General features: G+C 38.9%; 4 protein-coding genes across 4 annotated transcripts; 2 read left to right on the forward strand and 2 right to left on the reverse strand.

Moving 5' to 3' along the window:
* Window positions 1-1,846: 1,846 nt before the first annotated feature.
* On the reverse strand, window positions 1,847-4,611 carry LOC120006283 (30S ribosomal protein S5, chloroplastic). Its single transcript, XM_038856266.1, has 2 exons — window positions 3,884-4,611; window positions 1,847-2,355 (listed from the first exon to the last, which is right to left on the reverse strand). Exons 1-2 carry the CDS (start codon window positions 4,531-4,533, stop codon window positions 2,106-2,108), a joined length of 900 nt encoding a protein of 299 aa, XP_038712194.1. The 5' UTR covers window positions 4,534-4,611; the 3' UTR covers window positions 1,847-2,105.
* A 439-nt stretch (window positions 4,612-5,050) lies between these two features.
* LOC120006723 (late embryogenesis abundant protein 1-like) lies at window positions 5,051-6,045 on the forward strand. Its single transcript, XM_038856865.1, has 2 exons — window positions 5,051-5,199; window positions 5,286-6,045. The coding sequence occupies exons 1-2, from the start codon at window positions 5,068-5,070 to the stop codon at window positions 5,865-5,867; spliced, it is 714 nt and encodes a 237-aa protein (XP_038712793.1). The 5' UTR covers window positions 5,051-5,067; the 3' UTR covers window positions 5,868-6,045.
* A 694-nt stretch (window positions 6,046-6,739) lies between these two features.
* On the forward strand, window positions 6,740-8,683 carry LOC120005033 (dof zinc finger protein DOF3.1-like). Its single transcript, XM_038854461.1, has one exon. The coding sequence runs from the start codon at window positions 7,526-7,528 to the stop codon at window positions 8,414-8,416; it is 891 nt and encodes a 296-aa protein (XP_038710389.1). The 5' UTR covers window positions 6,740-7,525; the 3' UTR covers window positions 8,417-8,683.
* Window positions 8,684-13,760: 5,077 nt separating this feature from the next.
* Window positions 13,761-15,733, reverse strand: LOC120004906 (dof zinc finger protein DOF1.4). The gene is made up of 2 exons (XM_038854250.1): window positions 15,577-15,733; window positions 13,761-15,411 (listed from the first exon to the last, which is right to left on the reverse strand). The coding sequence occupies exons 1-2, from the start codon at window positions 15,637-15,639 to the stop codon at window positions 14,470-14,472; spliced, it is 1,005 nt and encodes a 334-aa protein (XP_038710178.1). The 5' UTR covers window positions 15,640-15,733; the 3' UTR covers window positions 13,761-14,469.
* Between the last annotated feature and the right edge of the window lie 91 nt (window positions 15,734-15,824).

Below are 15,824 nucleotides of genomic sequence, written 5' to 3' on the forward strand. Positions count from 1 at the left end.
TGTGTCCCTTTGTAGAAGGGAATCGATATGATCCTGAAATCCCTTTACGGGCAACCATAGCTCCACCACTAGTCTTCTCTTCAGTCCCCATAGTAGTCAGTCGATTATCTTCCTCACAAAGGATTGCATAAGTCTCAAGAACATCAGGTAATGGATCAGATCGTAGCACATGGGCACGGGCTGAGTCAAGATGAGAGTCCAAACCAGCCAAAAAAATATAAACCCGAAAGTTGGTAACAGTTGCAAGGTGAGCACATAAATCACTTTCATTCGTGATTTTAGGAGGATTAATGGCATCAAGCTCCTGCCATATGGTTTGTAATTCTTCATAGTATTTTTCAAGAGTTCAACCATCTTGCTTAATATTGACAGATTTGCGGGTTAATTCATAGATCTTGGAAGAATTATTACCTACAGAATAAGTCTTCTCTACAACACTCCAAATAGCGCCAGCAGTAGGGAGACGATCAAAGAGGGCTCGGACATGATTTTCCATGGCATTAAGAAGCCATGTTTGAACCGTACAGTTTTCTTCTTCCCAAGTTTCAAAAGCTATAGCATCAGTTGTAGCAGGAGCCTTCTTTGTTCCAGTTATATAGCCAAGTTTTTTCTTGCTAGCAATGGACATACGAGCAGCACGGGACCAAGAATCATAATTGGATCTCCCAGTTAATTTCTCATGAGAGATCTTGAAGTTGTCAGTTGTATTACCAGACATGATGAAGTATCTAGAGGTGGTAGGTAGTAGGTAGCAGCGGAAGTTGAGAACAATAAGCAGTGGAAGACAAGACAGTGCAAGTTTATGTGAAGGAAAAGAATTAGTTAAGAAGCAGTTTTACGTGAAGTAGTAGACAACCAAAGTTGTAGAGAAGAAGTTTTAAGAGACAACAGGAAATTTTATGGTTTTCGATCGTACTGGCTCCGATACCATGTCAGATAGTGTCAGATAGTGGACAAAAGTATTTTTTTCATTCATTGACTCACGTATATATAGTGTTATACAGACCTAATCAACCACTTACCAGCTGGACATAGACTAAATTTACTCCTTAAATTGTGCCATAACACTTGACTAATTACAGCCGTAATACTTGACTAATTTGTGCCGTAACACTTGACTAATTACAGCCGTAACACTTGACTAATTACAGCTGGATACAATATACACAACTCACGTCTACAATATTCATACTATTGTAATCTGTCATTCTTGATTAATTTCTTTTTGAAAATATTGAACATACAAATGTGGCTTGTTCTAGTTAATTTTTCCAAGTCAAAAATCATTGCCTCGGTTAGCATTCTAATTCCACAGAATTATTAGTCATTTAGCAAGATGTTTGTCCTCTGATATGTGGATGAAAAATTTTACATTGCCCTGCAGAATCATTGGGTGGGGAGATTTTACTACCTCAAGGGACTGGTCTTGCTGCTAACTTGGCTACTTACCCAAATGAGTACTCTTTGCAGAAGGATGATGATGACCTGCGGTGAAGGTGTCAAGTACAAGAGTTCACTGGATGCATACTCTCAAATCCTGAAAAAGGAGGGGTTTGCATCCCTCTATAAGGGTGTAGATGCATATATTCTTCTATGTACTGTCAGAATTGATCTTATGGTGGTCAGTTACTGTGTGTTAAAATGGCTTGCTTCCTCGAAGAAGGATCGACCTGGTGGTGGCGATCGATCTTCTTCAAGAATGATGGACATAAAATGGAGAACCAGCACAGGGTGATTCCTTGAATCTGGAGCTTAGCTTATCATATGATGGACTAAAGTAGGTGTAATTTTTTTTCTTTGCTTCAAAGAAAAAACTCTTGCATTTGGGAGTTCCTAAGAGAGTTAATTGTCTTTTAGTTGGAGATTCAATATGGATAAAAATGGCTGATTTGTTTTCTGGCTTGCAAGCATTACAGAAAGATGTAGAGAATCTGAATCTTCAGATTCAAAAACAAAATACACAATGCTTTTTGTTTGTAAGAACGGCTCATAAGGGGGGCCAGGGGAGGGGGGGGATAGAACTAGAGTCTTCTTGTGAGGTGTGATGGGGCATTTGCCTTTTGAACCCACTTCCTATCCGCAGTACAATGCTTCTTCTAATCCCCTCACTTCCACAGTTCTTCCATTGGGATACCACGCTCACGAGCAACATCACGGAACTGCCTCATTTGTGACACTGCAACTACTGTGGCCCTCGCGTTGTTAAGGGCATTATTACTACCGAGTTGCTTTCCCAAGGCATTCTCAACACCTGCCATTTCGAGAACAATTTTCACAGCACCTCCCGCGATCACTCCAGTACCAGGGGCAGCAGGTCTAAGCATCACCTTTGCTGCTCCATAATCTCCGTCAGATCTGTCATTCATTTGCTCAACATAATTTATATAGCATAAATCGGTACAAAACGACCGCAACTAGTAAAATGTGATCCACGACATGAAAATGTGATCCATCATATAAAATGTAGCTTCGCAAAGTGATATGCAACTCAACTCATGAATCATGATCAACAATAGTCTTCCTACTATGCAGCATTAATATGGGCTACACACTTATTTTGGGATCATAATTCCTAAAACTCGGAACTTTAAAGCACAGGTACTCATCCAGAAGTTCCTCAACCGCCATTCATCTCTCTTAAAATATAAACATATTTTTGCATTAATGGAGTCAAGTCTGTGAGTACGTCCCCCACATTCAATGGGGAAATGTTTATCATTCTAAGCTTCTACTGGAATACATCTTATATGCCCAGGTCCCCCATAAATTCACTGCATCGGCCTAAATTGGGCCCATCCATTGGCATGACACAGTTGCAAGACCATAATATATCTGATCAAGGCCACAATAGCACATATAAGTTACACGTAAAGACAAGGGAGAAACACAACAACAACTCAAGTGCAGGGTATGGGAAAAGCAAACGTACATAGCCTAATCCTAGTGTTGCAGGGAGTTATTTTCTTGGTTAGAACCAGTAACACTTGGGTTATGAAGCAACTACACCTAGTTTCACCCTCATAAGTTCACATAAGGAGGAACAAGAAAAACTCAGTGAACCATTTGAAACATATCATTGAACAAACAAAAAAACCTGCACTTATTGTGTTGGACCCAGAGAAATTTGAAGCATAATAACTATTTTCAACATGGAACAACAAATTGAAAAACGAGAAACAAAACAACAGCCCACAATAATTAGCTCCAGTCACAATGCAGAACTAAGCAAGGTGAATGAATATTCCAATGATTCATATTTAAATGATAGAGGTACCAATTAGTCAGGTATAACACCAGTTTCTTTAAAAATTTTCACTTTAACTTAAACACCTCCTGCATCTTTGCGTAAAATGTAAGACTGCATGTTAAAATAACTCCAATTACTGCAGCCCCTTAATGCCACATTTCAGGATTAGAACCTTCACTGCTAGGTCCCGATAAGAAAATTTACCATTACCCGACAGGATTGAAAGATTTCAAAGCAAGGATCTACAATGCTAGTAGAACCAAATCACCAATTACATTTCTATTCAAATTGCAGTCATTTCCCGGACTAACATATTGCACATTTAAAGTAGGGATATTAGCTCTCAGTTCCTAAAGTAAAAATACAGAGATATAGAACAAGGACTGAATAGGAAAAAAAATTCACAATCGTCCAATCAATCCAGCAATGGCATATACACTTGCACCTATGATATAAACTCATTGAGTTCAGGGAACCAATTAGTTGTCCAATGTGCAATACATCTGATGAACAAATACTATTGCAATGCACAACATAGTTAATGCAGAGCATACAAATCAAAAACCAAAAGAACCAAGTTAACCAGTCTCAAAATTCAATGAGTTAAAAACAAATAGGTACGAGAAAACCAATTACCTATGCGGGAAAGTCAAGTACTTTGTCATGGGCACCGAAACAATATTCCTCCTGGCATTAATCGCCGATTTTTGTACTGCGGCAATAACCTCCTTGGCCTTGCCGACCCCAACACCTACCTGCCCCTTCTTGTCCCCAACCACAACAATCGCCCTAAATCGCAACTGCTTCCCTCCCTTGACCACTTTGGTTACTCTCCTCACCTGAACTACCCTCTCGTCAAACCCGTCTTTGACCTTATCCTTCTGCGACCTGGAACCGAACCAAGTACTCTTCTTAACCTTGGCGTCCATCACGCGCACATCGTTTCCCAATAAGCTCTCCCCGCTATAGGCGGGACCGTACAGTTCCTCGTAGGCCGCGGCAATTTCTTCCTCTGTTTCCATGGGTCCCTCGTCGAAGTATGGAGGGGGAACGAAGTCCTCCGGCGGGGTCGGGGGGTCGAAGACGATTTCCTCCTCGGGGTCGACATCGTCGAAGAAGGAAGTATCAATGTCGTCGATTGATTTTGCTCTTAAGCCGGAGAGTTTAACTGCGGTGGAGAGAGAAAAGAAATTGGGGAGAATGAAGGAGGGCTTAATGGGTTTTGAGGGAAATTGGATAGATAGACGAGGCGTAGCGTGGAGAGACAGAGAAGAGAGAGCTGCCATGATTTGGATTTGGCGACCAGTGGAGAGTCTGGTGGAGTGGAGGCTTATCCGAAGTCTGACTGTCTGAGTGTCTCTTGAATTGGACCTTCAATGGACCAGTCTGCAAGTACCCAAGTAGATGGGGTCACTCAGTAAGTAAAAGTTTAACCAGGCCTCCTACATTACTGTACCAATTGGGCTCACCAGTTGTTGTTTTGAATGTTTTGGGCCACAGTTGGCCCAATAGTTCAATTCTTGGATCAATTTCCAAAGATGGGCCTAGGCCCTAGGATATAAGACTACGACCGTTCTTTGTTCACTTTCCTTTTTCTTAATTGTATGCATGAACACATGTTGACCTCCTAAACCGCCCACCGACGAGGACATACAAAGTATACAACAAATACTACACGTGGCATCAGCTTCTCCACGTGTCGCAACCTTATGCCTCCACCTTCTTCCCCATCTACACCTTATAACCAACCTCCATGCATAGCCAAGCAGAGTACTAATTCGCAGTGCAAATATTAGACACAAAGCAAAACAAAACCAACAATGGCGAGCATATCCTTAACCAAAATCTTCATCCTCTCAAAATCTCTCACTAAAACCCCTCCCTCCTCCTTTATCTCCTCCCGCAAAGTCTCTCGCGTCTCCTTCACCACTTCTGCCTCCAAATACAACGAAGTAAGTACTGGATTATAACTTCCTTGTTAGGTTTTGCTCATAATTTGTGACAATTTTAATTTGTTTGTTTGTTTTTTAATTGACAGGGTCGACATGCTGCGGATGAGGACAGAGACAGAGCATCCGAGACTGCGGAAAGAGCCAAGGAAAAAACACAAGAAATGAAAGAGAGAGCCAAAGGTTACGCCGAAGAAACAAAGCAAAAGACGGCTGAAACCACGAAGAGTGCTAAAGAGAAAGCAAAGGAGGCGGAAGAGAGAACCAAGGAGGCAGCGAAAGAAGGTACGGAAAGAGCTAGCCAAACGACACATGATGTGAAAGAGAAAGCGAAAGGATATACTCATGAAACCAAGGAGAAGACCAAGGGAGCGGCCGAGATGGCTGCGGAGAAGGCCAAGGAAGGCACAAACAAGGCCACGGAGACGGCGGAGGGTATTGGAGAGAAGGCAAAGCAGACGCTTAAGGGGGCGTGGGAGACGACCAAGGAGACCACGCAGAAGATTAAGGAGACTGTTGTGGGGAAAGATGATGAAGATCCGGATGAGTATGTTACGGATTTGAGAAAGCGTGAAGGGGAGAATACTGAAGGGAAGAGAATGGATGAGGATGTTCTGGATTATAGGAAGCGAGCGGGGAAGGGTGATCATCATAAGAAGGACGAGCATTGAAAAAATTGAAAATTCAATGCTTGCTTATAGTCCTTTCTTTTTCCTGTTGAGTACTTGAAATCAAATAAATCATCAGACGTGGTGATTCGATCTTAATTTTCTGCAGCTTTGTAATGTACAATTTCCTAATTAATAACCCTGTCCCCCTCCCATTTCGTAGTGAAATTGCTTCTGGTGTTCGATTCGACTGAAGGGTTTCGGGGTTTGTCATGCTGTTGTGCATTAGCCAGAGGATCTGTCATAAACTTTTGCATATGATCAGACCCCAAATGATTACGAAGGCTACTGTGCATGGCAACTCTCGGCTCTCTAGTAGAAGCCCATCTCAGGTGTGCCATGCTAGTTGGGCTTGTAACCCTGATGTGGGCTTGATGGACTGCTACTGGTTTGTAGCCCGTTCCAAGCCCAGAGTTGGGTTCCTAGAGTGGAGAGAACCGAGTGAGACTGGCACATGCCCAAACAAGGATAATGGACAATTGGTGGGGTTGAGGGTGAGGAAACATGATGGGGCGATGGATCGGCAATTCATGGTAGGCATTATCATCTTCTCCCCACCAATCCATCAACAACATAACGTTTTTAAGTGTTTGTCCACACAGTGGTGGAGGCTAATGGGAGCAGTTATAAACTCCTAACGGATCTCATCTCAGCGTCACCCCCCTTCCCGCCGTTACGTGTTTGCTCGGGGCACGTGCCACAACCCCTCCACCATTGTTTCCAGAATGTCCAAACTGCCCTTCTGATTCACTTATCTAATTTCGACAATGACAACGTTATTGGAGGAGGACATCGTCATTTTGACTGGCAGTGTCAAGGGTGGGCCACATCCACTTGGCACAAAACTGATGTCACCGTCAAGGAACAGAAAATGAGAAGAAAAAAAAAATCCAAGAATAATACAATTCTCGGGGAGATAGAGCGAGACAGAGAGAAAAAAAAAAAACATGAAATGAAAGTGGAATGAGGGAGAAAAAGGTTGAGAGGTTGCTTAACTCTGACACAGCCACCACCACCGCCGACGCCACCCTCTACCGCATCTACCGTAGCCCACAAAACTCTGTCCTTAGAGATCTCGCTTTTGTCCTGTGCTTTTATTGTTGTTTTGTGAAAAATAGAGTCTTCTGGGTCGGTGAAGACAAATGAAGGGCCAGTTGTGGATTAAGCCTATTTTTTTCTCTACGATCGCTGTAGAGAACACAATTTATTACCCTGAGATCATCTCCGTTTGTGGGGCTGTACTTCACAAAACCCGTACCCCTCTCTGAGTCTGTCTCTGTTTTTAATATGCATAGTAAAGCAGGTGGCCATCTGTCTTTAATTTCACTCTCTACTGTTCCAGTCTATACTTAATGCTGAAGGAGATCATTGTTTGTTGAAAATCCTGTGAGATTTGTTTTTGCTTTCTAAAAGGAGATTCGGATTTTTAATTTTCTGATCATCTGGGATTTGGAAACAGGTTAGAGTGGCCCTGGTTTTTGGATTTTGTGTGAATTCTCAAGACCCAGTGAGGGTCACGTTGAGGTCATACATACCCCCATATCTGAAACGCTTGTATGCTGTACCAACCCCCAAAGCCAATACTATATGTGAAGGGAACCCAATTCAATTGAAATCAAACCCAGGATAAAGATTGAATCTTGGGGTGAAAGGGGAAAGAAATGATGCAGAGTGAGAGAGGGGATCATGGTGGAGGGAATGACGAGATGAGGCAGAATCAGAGGTTGAAGCCACTTCAAGGAGATCAACAACAACAGCAGCCTCCACCACAACCTCAAAAATGCCCTCGTTGTGAGTCTTTGAATACAAAATTCTGCTACTACAACAATTACAGTCTCTCTCAGCCTCGTTACTTCTGCAAGACTTGTAGAAGGTACTGGACTCAGGGTGGAACCCTGAGGAATGTGCCCGTAGGAGGCGGTTGCCGGAAGGGAAAGCGCACAAAAACGACATCATCTGGTGAGAGTTCCAGCTCTCAGTCTAATCAGCCACAAAATTTCACAGCCCCACAAACTATGGGCACCACCAGCTCAGTTATTACTAGTATTCCTGCTGTTATGAAGAATGAAGAATCCGGTGTTCCTTCAATGGAATCATATTATCCAGGAGGTGGGTTCTTGTCTTCTTTAGCAGCAATTCAGTCTCTCCAACCACCTCAACCTTTCAATCAGCCTGTGGGTCTTGGTGGTGGGGGTGATTTGGGTGGTTCTTCAAATTTGGGTCTGCTGCAGGGTTTCAATGTCAATGTGCCTTCTTTTGGTTCAAACCAGCAAATTAATCAGCAGAGGCAGTTTTATCAAATGGGTGCTGATAGAGATAACAGTACTATAGGTCTTATTTATCCATCTGATCAACAAGAGAGCTTGTCTTCTCAGCACAATTGGCACCAGAATTTCATCAACAATACTAACCCTAATGTCTCTGATACAACTATGTGGAGTACTGTCAGTACCACCACCGGAGGGAACAGTACCACCGCTGCTGGAAGCTCCAGTACTTCTTTGAATCCCGATCGGTGGCCTCATCTTCCAGGTTATGGTGCTCCACCATAATCTGTCTTAATTAAGCTTGCTACATTGCATGTCTCCATGAACTTTTTGGCTTTTTTGTACACAAAACAAAACATTGAATAATTTCAAATCTTTTTTCTCTCTCTTTTAGTGGTTTCAAAAGGTTTTTCTTATTTGCTTTCGTGGGTTGGGGATTACAGTACGGTTCATGTAAAAATGGAAAATTTTATTTACAGCCTTTGTGCTTGCATGTAGATATCATAACTTCTTGGGTTTTGCTTGAGTTGTTTGAACTTCTGAGCTAAGCTACTGGTTTGATTGCCTTCATTTTTTGTTTTGTACTGTGAATAAGTGTATTTATCTTTTGATTCTTTTCAGTTAATTAGGGTTTGTAAGAGCCAAAAAAAAAGATGGAGAGGAGGTAAAGAGTGCATAACAAATAAGTTTTGTTGGGATGATAGTTGACTTTGGTAGCTAATTGCAAACGCAAGATATTACAAGTCCAACTCTCACGGCTCACAGTTTTGGCCTTATTTCTTGTATGTCGGTGGGCATGGGTATTTGGTTAAAAAAAAGGGCAAAGAGTGCATGTTATGGTGGAATTTTGACAAAGTTGTTGGAGAAGATGGTTTGGCTCTGGTACTGTCTGTTGTGCATGTGGATAACTGACGACAAAGAGAGATGCTTTAATCGAACACTTTAAAACTTCCAAACGCTTTGAACTTTCACTTTTTTTTTGATAAAGTATACACCCAACCCAACTCTTTAATTATCACTCTTCTTTCCTCTTCAAAATTTACCTTTTGTGAATCGGTTTTTACTGAAGATCCAAACTACACTAAGTAGAGGCATGTTGTGTTAAGATGCATTGCATTTGGGCATGTGTTCATTACCATTACAAAAAAAATCTGGCTTAATTTCTGGGTTGTGGTCTGCATGGGCGTTAATTAATTAGGATTATTGATGGCATGAAAAACACGTGCATGGGAGCTTCAATAATAAATGGTTTTCGTTCATGTGTTCCTGTTGCACCTACAACACTATTGGAATTAGAAATCTCCTCACACCAACCAAAGTATTGTATATAAAAATATTTCAGATGTGATTCCCGATTAAAGCATGTATTTGGTCTGCCATGGGTGATATTTCTGTCCGGAGAACATAAGCAATTAATGAAGAACTTCTTGGGATACCCCTATCACTTCTTCTTCTTGCACTCCTCAAATAGTGAGTATATATATTTTTGGAACATAAAACAAAAGTTTCCTATTCACCAATCTTAGGATTTAAGTTCCCTATTCATTGTTACAAATTGAAACCCTTCCACTATATGTATAGAAAGACTGGTCAATCATCCACACTTCTCAAGGGGATTGGTTGGACTTACAAAAATTAAAGTTTTAATGAATAGTAGATCGTGCATGATTGGTGAGTTTCCAAGTGCATGAAGGAACAATCCAGTTTCTAGCTTTAACACCACATGTACATGTAACTATGTTGAGGGTGATCGATGTTGAGTTTATGTAGGTCCTTTTATGTTTTTTTTTGACACATCAAACTTATCCGATTTCAGTATTTTTTTTATCTCGACTATCTCAAATAATAAGATGAATATTACGATACATGGATCAATATGTATGTCCACTCCACTTGCAGTGCAGTACACCAAGCGGTGGTATCACTTTATGTCAAAAACATCTAATCGGTATGGGATTCAAAGGACGGACCGGACCTAATTTGTACCATCATTTATTCATTTGGTCGTCATTCAAGAGAGACCCCTTTCTGTGATAATTCCAGTGAGCATACCATCGCGTGCCGTGTCATAGTCTTCTGTGATATTTTCTTCTAAAGTGGGTTGGAAATTTTGTCTTCTATCATGTGTTACCTTTTCATGGGCATGGAAGGAATGAATTTCAGTTATGTAGTTACTGTCAAAAGGATTTGTAAGTGTCTATGCCCACGTGTTGTGATCCATCTTTCCACAATCCACACTAGGGTTACGTTTATTACGGTCTCTGAAGGGCAAATAGCATTCCAATTTCCACTTCATTGTGACTTTTCAGAAAGCATAAACGACAAATTACGGTAAAAATATGAATGAAATGAAGCTAGCTAGTTGTAGTTACAGGGTTTCTTTGCATGTGTATAAATCATGAAATTTACATTTTAAAACTACTGATGAGTGTTCGTATTTTTAATATGAGAATATAATTATATTTTTTTGTTATCCAAGTAGCTTACTATAAAAGATTCGATCGTACAATAAAATTCTCATAGTGAAAACAACGCCCATAGACTCCATAGACATAGATACTCTTACCGAATCATGTAAATTTTGTGGTGTTTTTATTTCTCTTTAGTATTTCCGTGTTTCTGTCTTCTATTGTTTTATTATCTGTTTGTCTTCGAAGTAGCTGTTTTACAAAAAAAAAAAAAACATTATCCACACAACAAGAAGCACAAAAGCATTTATATGTGGAGAAATAAAGAAAATCATGATAAAAGGTCGGTTCGGTTTGACCGAAAGCCATAATTGAAGCTGAACCTCATAAGACATTGAATACAATTGGGACGTTGCTTGTCATCCAAGGTTATGATGGCGTAATACGACCCCCCTCAAAGACCTTGAAAAACATCATATATAGCTAGTTGATGATGTGTTATGTCACCAATCAAATAATTAATTTCTCATGAATGGCCATGGTATATATGGTCATCGTACTTGGGCGACTTGTCATCTTTTGTTTGGCAAATCAGAGAATTGATTTGGTTAATTAGGTTTTAATTAATAATAAAAAATATATACTAGTAGATTATAAATTTATTATAATGTAGTTGGTGGGTTTAGGAAGCTTTGAGACGTAGAGATTAGTTGAATTAATTTTGGACTCTCACTTTCTACGGCATGGTCAGCGCCAAAATTAGCGTGGTTGAGTCGACAACTTTTCTTCATAGTGTTTTTTTATCCTAAACAAAGAAGACTGAAAGGGACTTATATGAGGTCAAGGACAATTAATGTCAAGAGCCTTATAATTACCAGTAAGTATGTGTTTGTTTAGTTAAATGTTCATCTATTTTTCACAAAATGTTACCACAATCTCAGTGTCTTTTTTTTTTTTAAATACAGGGGAAGTAGATAGGGAGGTTCGAACTCAAGACCTCTATAATATACTACACACATGAGTGTCATTTGAAATACTCATGGTTCTCAGTGTTGGGGTTTTTAATTGTAGAAGACCAGGGAAATTATATATGACATGATGTACTAAAACCAATAAGATATACTAATCACAAGCGGTTGTTGACAGTACAGGAGATAAGTAGCTTCCATTAGTTCCGTTTGATAGAGTGGTTGTGTTGAATTTCAACGCTAGTGGTTAAGCTGTGGAACAAAAGTTAAGCTTAAAACTGTGAAATGAGTTGTGAGGTGTTTAGTAAAGCGAAAGCACTATACATCCATAAACTTACATAAACATGTGGCATGCCTATGTGGCTTCTTTGATAAAGTTTAATTTTTTTTTAATCTATGTGGCATACCTATATGGTTTGCCACCTAGATTATGTAAGTTTATAGATGAAAAAATTATGAACAAATATCATTTCGGTTGGTAAAACTGTTAACTGTTGTTAACGGTTAAGTTGAGTAAAATATATTTTGTTTGTCTTTTTTCATTTTTAATGTTTTTATTTCAATAAAAAATTAATTATAAATTTAATAAATAAATAATGATTATTAATTTATAAATATACTTTATTAAGTAAATATTATAATTACTTTAGTTTAATAGATAAATAAATTTGTAATATAATATATACTGCATATATAAATGAAAGAAAATGTCAAATTAAAAATATATATTATTATAATTATTAATATATATTTATAAATCTAATTTATTAAGTCTAAATATATTTTAGGTGGGTTTATTAGTAATGTTTATTATTCAAGTGGTTCCCATCATGTTTTTTTATTAAAATAGTTGAAAAGTCCGACTTTAAAGTATGTGGAGCCCACATAAAAAAATTACAAAAAAAAGAAAAGGGGGTTACCCTTGAGAGCGGTATCACCCTCAAATTTCACATGTTTGGTGAGGCGTTGCTGCAAAACGGGCCGCTAGTCTGTTCTCCCACATCAACATATGACAATGTATATCAGCATCACTGAATAAGTACCCCGAGGGAGGTCATCTTATAATTAATGCAGAAGATGACACGTCCTATCATTGTCTCTCTCATACGGGCAGGAATAACATTTTGGAAGCTAGGCCTGTATTTGGTCCTGAAGTGGGCTAGACACAGCTAATCTAGCCCATTACTGTTGTCATATCATTTGATTACTTATAAGCCCATAAAAGTGCTTCACTTTGTTGTTTTGTCAGTGGACTAGGCCCAATATGTGTTTTGCGTTGGAATGCTCACTCAAAACGAGAAACAATAGTACAAACGTACAATACAATAGATGGCCACCCACCACCTTTGCTTTCCACTAATAATTCAAACACCACCACCGCAGCCTCGAACATTTAATTATTCGGATTCCAATGTGTTCTATGATTAGGGTTCTATAATGACAAATAATATAATTAAAGTTGCAAATGATAATTAGTCCTTATAATTACAATTAATCAAACAAATTGTATCCATACATAGACATATATATATAGATATGCTTATGCATCTATCTCTGTATTCGGCATCTAATTTGTGTCAAAAGGAAATTAAGGCTAGCTATATTATAAGAATGAAGAGCTTTGCAATAAGCAAGTAAAGGTTTAGACCCAGAAAAACTGCAAGCCTTGCAGACTGATTTTCCTGGCTTTCTGCCTACAAGCTAGGCAAACTATGCTCTTCACCTACGGTTCAGCCATGCAATGCATGATTTATATTCATGTACTGGTATATATAAAAATTTAAAAAAAAACTCTTTTTCATTTATTTTTGTTTTGGTCATTTACCTAAATGGACGAGAAAAAGATTTTGCACTACACTAAAAGCCAACACGCCACACAACAAAATCATAAACTAAATCTTTCCTTGCTTCAGTACTTCTGGCCCAATGTCAGGTCAATGACTATATATGTCTGAACTAAACAATGACTGCTCTATGGAAATTCCACAATTCGTTTAAAATTATAGAGTCTACAGTTTGAATATAATAGTTCTGAGAGATTGTCAAATCACAGTACATTTTTATTTTTCAATTTTTGAAACTTTTTTTTTTTATTTTTTCTCATCGCTAGGTATGAATTGCATACTCTAGATAATTGTGGAGCCCCCAAATCCGCTTAGAGCTAGCTAACTAGCTAATATATGCTGAAGCAAATTTGTCACACATGGTTTTTGTCTAGCTAGAATACCAACAACATGCATGAGACATAGAACATTTATTGTTTCTCGTATCACTAAAAAAAAAAAAAAAAAAAACTGTGGCTGCATTCTCTACAAATTAAAACCCATAATTTGTAACAAATTAATTTCATTGAAATTTAACAAAATGGACAACATATACCCAACACCAATCGCACCATAATATACCCCACCCCAATAGACATAACAAATCTCCCTCTTTAATTCCTATACCAATATACCCGCCCCACCCCAAAAAAAAAAAGACAGTTTCTCCATGGTATGATCCCATTGACTCCATTAAACTCCAGTTCTAGCTGATTACTAACAAGTACATAAGAAGCAAATTAAGGAAATATTATGCATATATAAATACATACCGATTGAGTAACAACTAAGAAAGTTGCACCGAATGTCCCTCCCCTTGGTGGTAGCTCTTCAACTTTGACTGGATGTAATGATAATATAATGATGAGATGAAGAGGATCCGAGGTTCCTCTCAGCGCAATTTTTGGGTAATTTCTCAACCTTTTGAGATAAAACTTAAGGCTGATTTCATTTTTGCAGCTGACATGATCGCTCCGATCCAAAGCTCCCCTCCCATCTTAACTTGCTTCAATATATATAAAACCCATAATTAAATAGACTCCACTGCAAAAACAAACCTAAGCAGCTCATGAAATAGATCCGAGGAAAAGAAATTAAGAAAGAAAAAAAAGAGGGAGATATACGAGATTTGGGTTTTGTTAGATCAGAGAAGTCACTGAAGAACCAATATTATTTGATGGATCATGCCAACCACCAACAGTACTTGTGGAATTCCAGTAAATTGAAGGATCAGACAAACCAATCTCCTCCATCTGATTCTGACATTGTGTCCCCCAATCACCTATCCTGTTTTGTCCCTCTTCAATTTTCACAACTTCTTTCACATGATCACCACTACTACTTGCCATCTGAAATTGTTCAAAGGGTGTCAAGCCTTGAAAATAATTGTTCTTATTTTGTTGGGAAAGACCAGCTGAGGCAAGCAAAGAAGCAATGGTTGATGAAGTTTTTGTGGACCCAAACATGGAAGAATAACTAGAAAGAAGAGAATTTGAAGCCAACCCATCTTGGATTTGCTTATTAGGATTAAACCCATTTGAGGAAAACCCTAATCCAAGTCCATTCAACTGATTAGGCAGTAGATCATACCCAGAACTACTACTACTACTAAACCTAGGAAATGAAAAATTCATCTCAGATGGGTTACTGGGTAGACCATAAAACAAAGGATTAACATGACTTAAACCTGAAGAAACATCGATCTGCGATGGCGACTGATTAGGTTGATTAGGGTTAGGGTTTTGAAGAACTGATGGTGAAGAATCAAGTACTCCGTCAATAGTACTATTTGCACCTCCATTTGCAGGTCTCTTGACACGCTTGTTCTTCCTGCACCCACCACCCACTGGAACATTCCTTAGCGTTCCTCCTCTTGTCCAGTACCTCTTACAAGCCTTACAAAAGTGTCTTGGCTGAGACAAACTGTAGTTGTTGTAATAACAGAACTTTGTGTTTGACGAATCACAGCGTGGACACCTGAGAGGCTGCTGTGGCGGCTGTTGTTGTTGTATTGATTGATCTTGTCCTTCTGGTTTCTCCATATTAAGCCTTCTTGTTGTTGATGATGATGCCATCAAATTCTTTTCATCAAATAAAGAGAAAGAAAAAAGAAGAAAAGTTTAAGGTTTGGATGTTTTAGGGTAAAATAACAACACAATATAGATATTCTCATTCCAAAAGGAAAGCAACAAAAATGGGGTCATGTTTTTTAGTCTAATAATTAAGAGAGAGAGAGAGAGTGAGACCTGTGACCATTCGTTGGTAGTTGATGAAGAGATGACCAGAGTCTTCTCACAGCCACCCAACATTTTCTCTCCTCACACTATAGAATCGTTTGAAACAAAGAGATATAGACAAAGAACAGGGTGCAGACATGAAATGAGAGTCTTCTTCTAGATTTTAATTACAAGCTATTAGAGAAGATTAGATTAATTAATTTTTTTAGATTTTGATTTTTATGGACAAAATTTCACGTGACGTGGTGTGTCATATG

This window comes from Tripterygium wilfordii, chromosome 9 (genome assembly GCF_013401445.1).
Source record: "Tripterygium wilfordii isolate XIE 37 chromosome 9, ASM1340144v1, whole genome shotgun sequence".
Taxonomy (NCBI): Eukaryota; Viridiplantae; Streptophyta; class Magnoliopsida; order Celastrales; family Celastraceae; genus Tripterygium; species Tripterygium wilfordii.

Coding starts and splice junctions, on each gene's coding strand:
- LOC120006723 (XM_038856865.1), top strand. CDS start 5,068: ATGGCGAGCATATCCTTAACCAAAATCTTCATCCTCTCAAAATCTCTC. Junction 5,200..5,285: donor CTGCCTCCAAATACAACGAA/GTAAGTACTGGA, acceptor TTTAATTGACAG/GGTCGACATGCTGCGGATGA.
- LOC120005033 (XM_038854461.1), top strand. CDS start 7,526: ATGATGCAGAGTGAGAGAGGGGATCATGGTGGAGGGAATGACGAGATG.
- LOC120006283 (XM_038856266.1), bottom strand. CDS start 4,533: ATGGCAGCTCTCTCTTCTCTGTCTCTCCACGCTACGCCTCGTCTATCT. Junction 2,356..3,883: donor TACTTGACTTTCCCGCATAG/GTAATTGGTTTT, acceptor AATGAATGACAG/ATCTGACGGAGATTATGGAG.
- LOC120004906 (XM_038854250.1), bottom strand. CDS start 15,639: ATGTTGGGTGGCTGTGAGAAGACTCTGGTCATCTCTTCATCAACTACC. Junction 15,412..15,576: donor CTACCAACGAATGGTCACAG/GTCTCACTCTCT, acceptor TTTGATGAAAAG/AATTTGATGGCATCATCATC.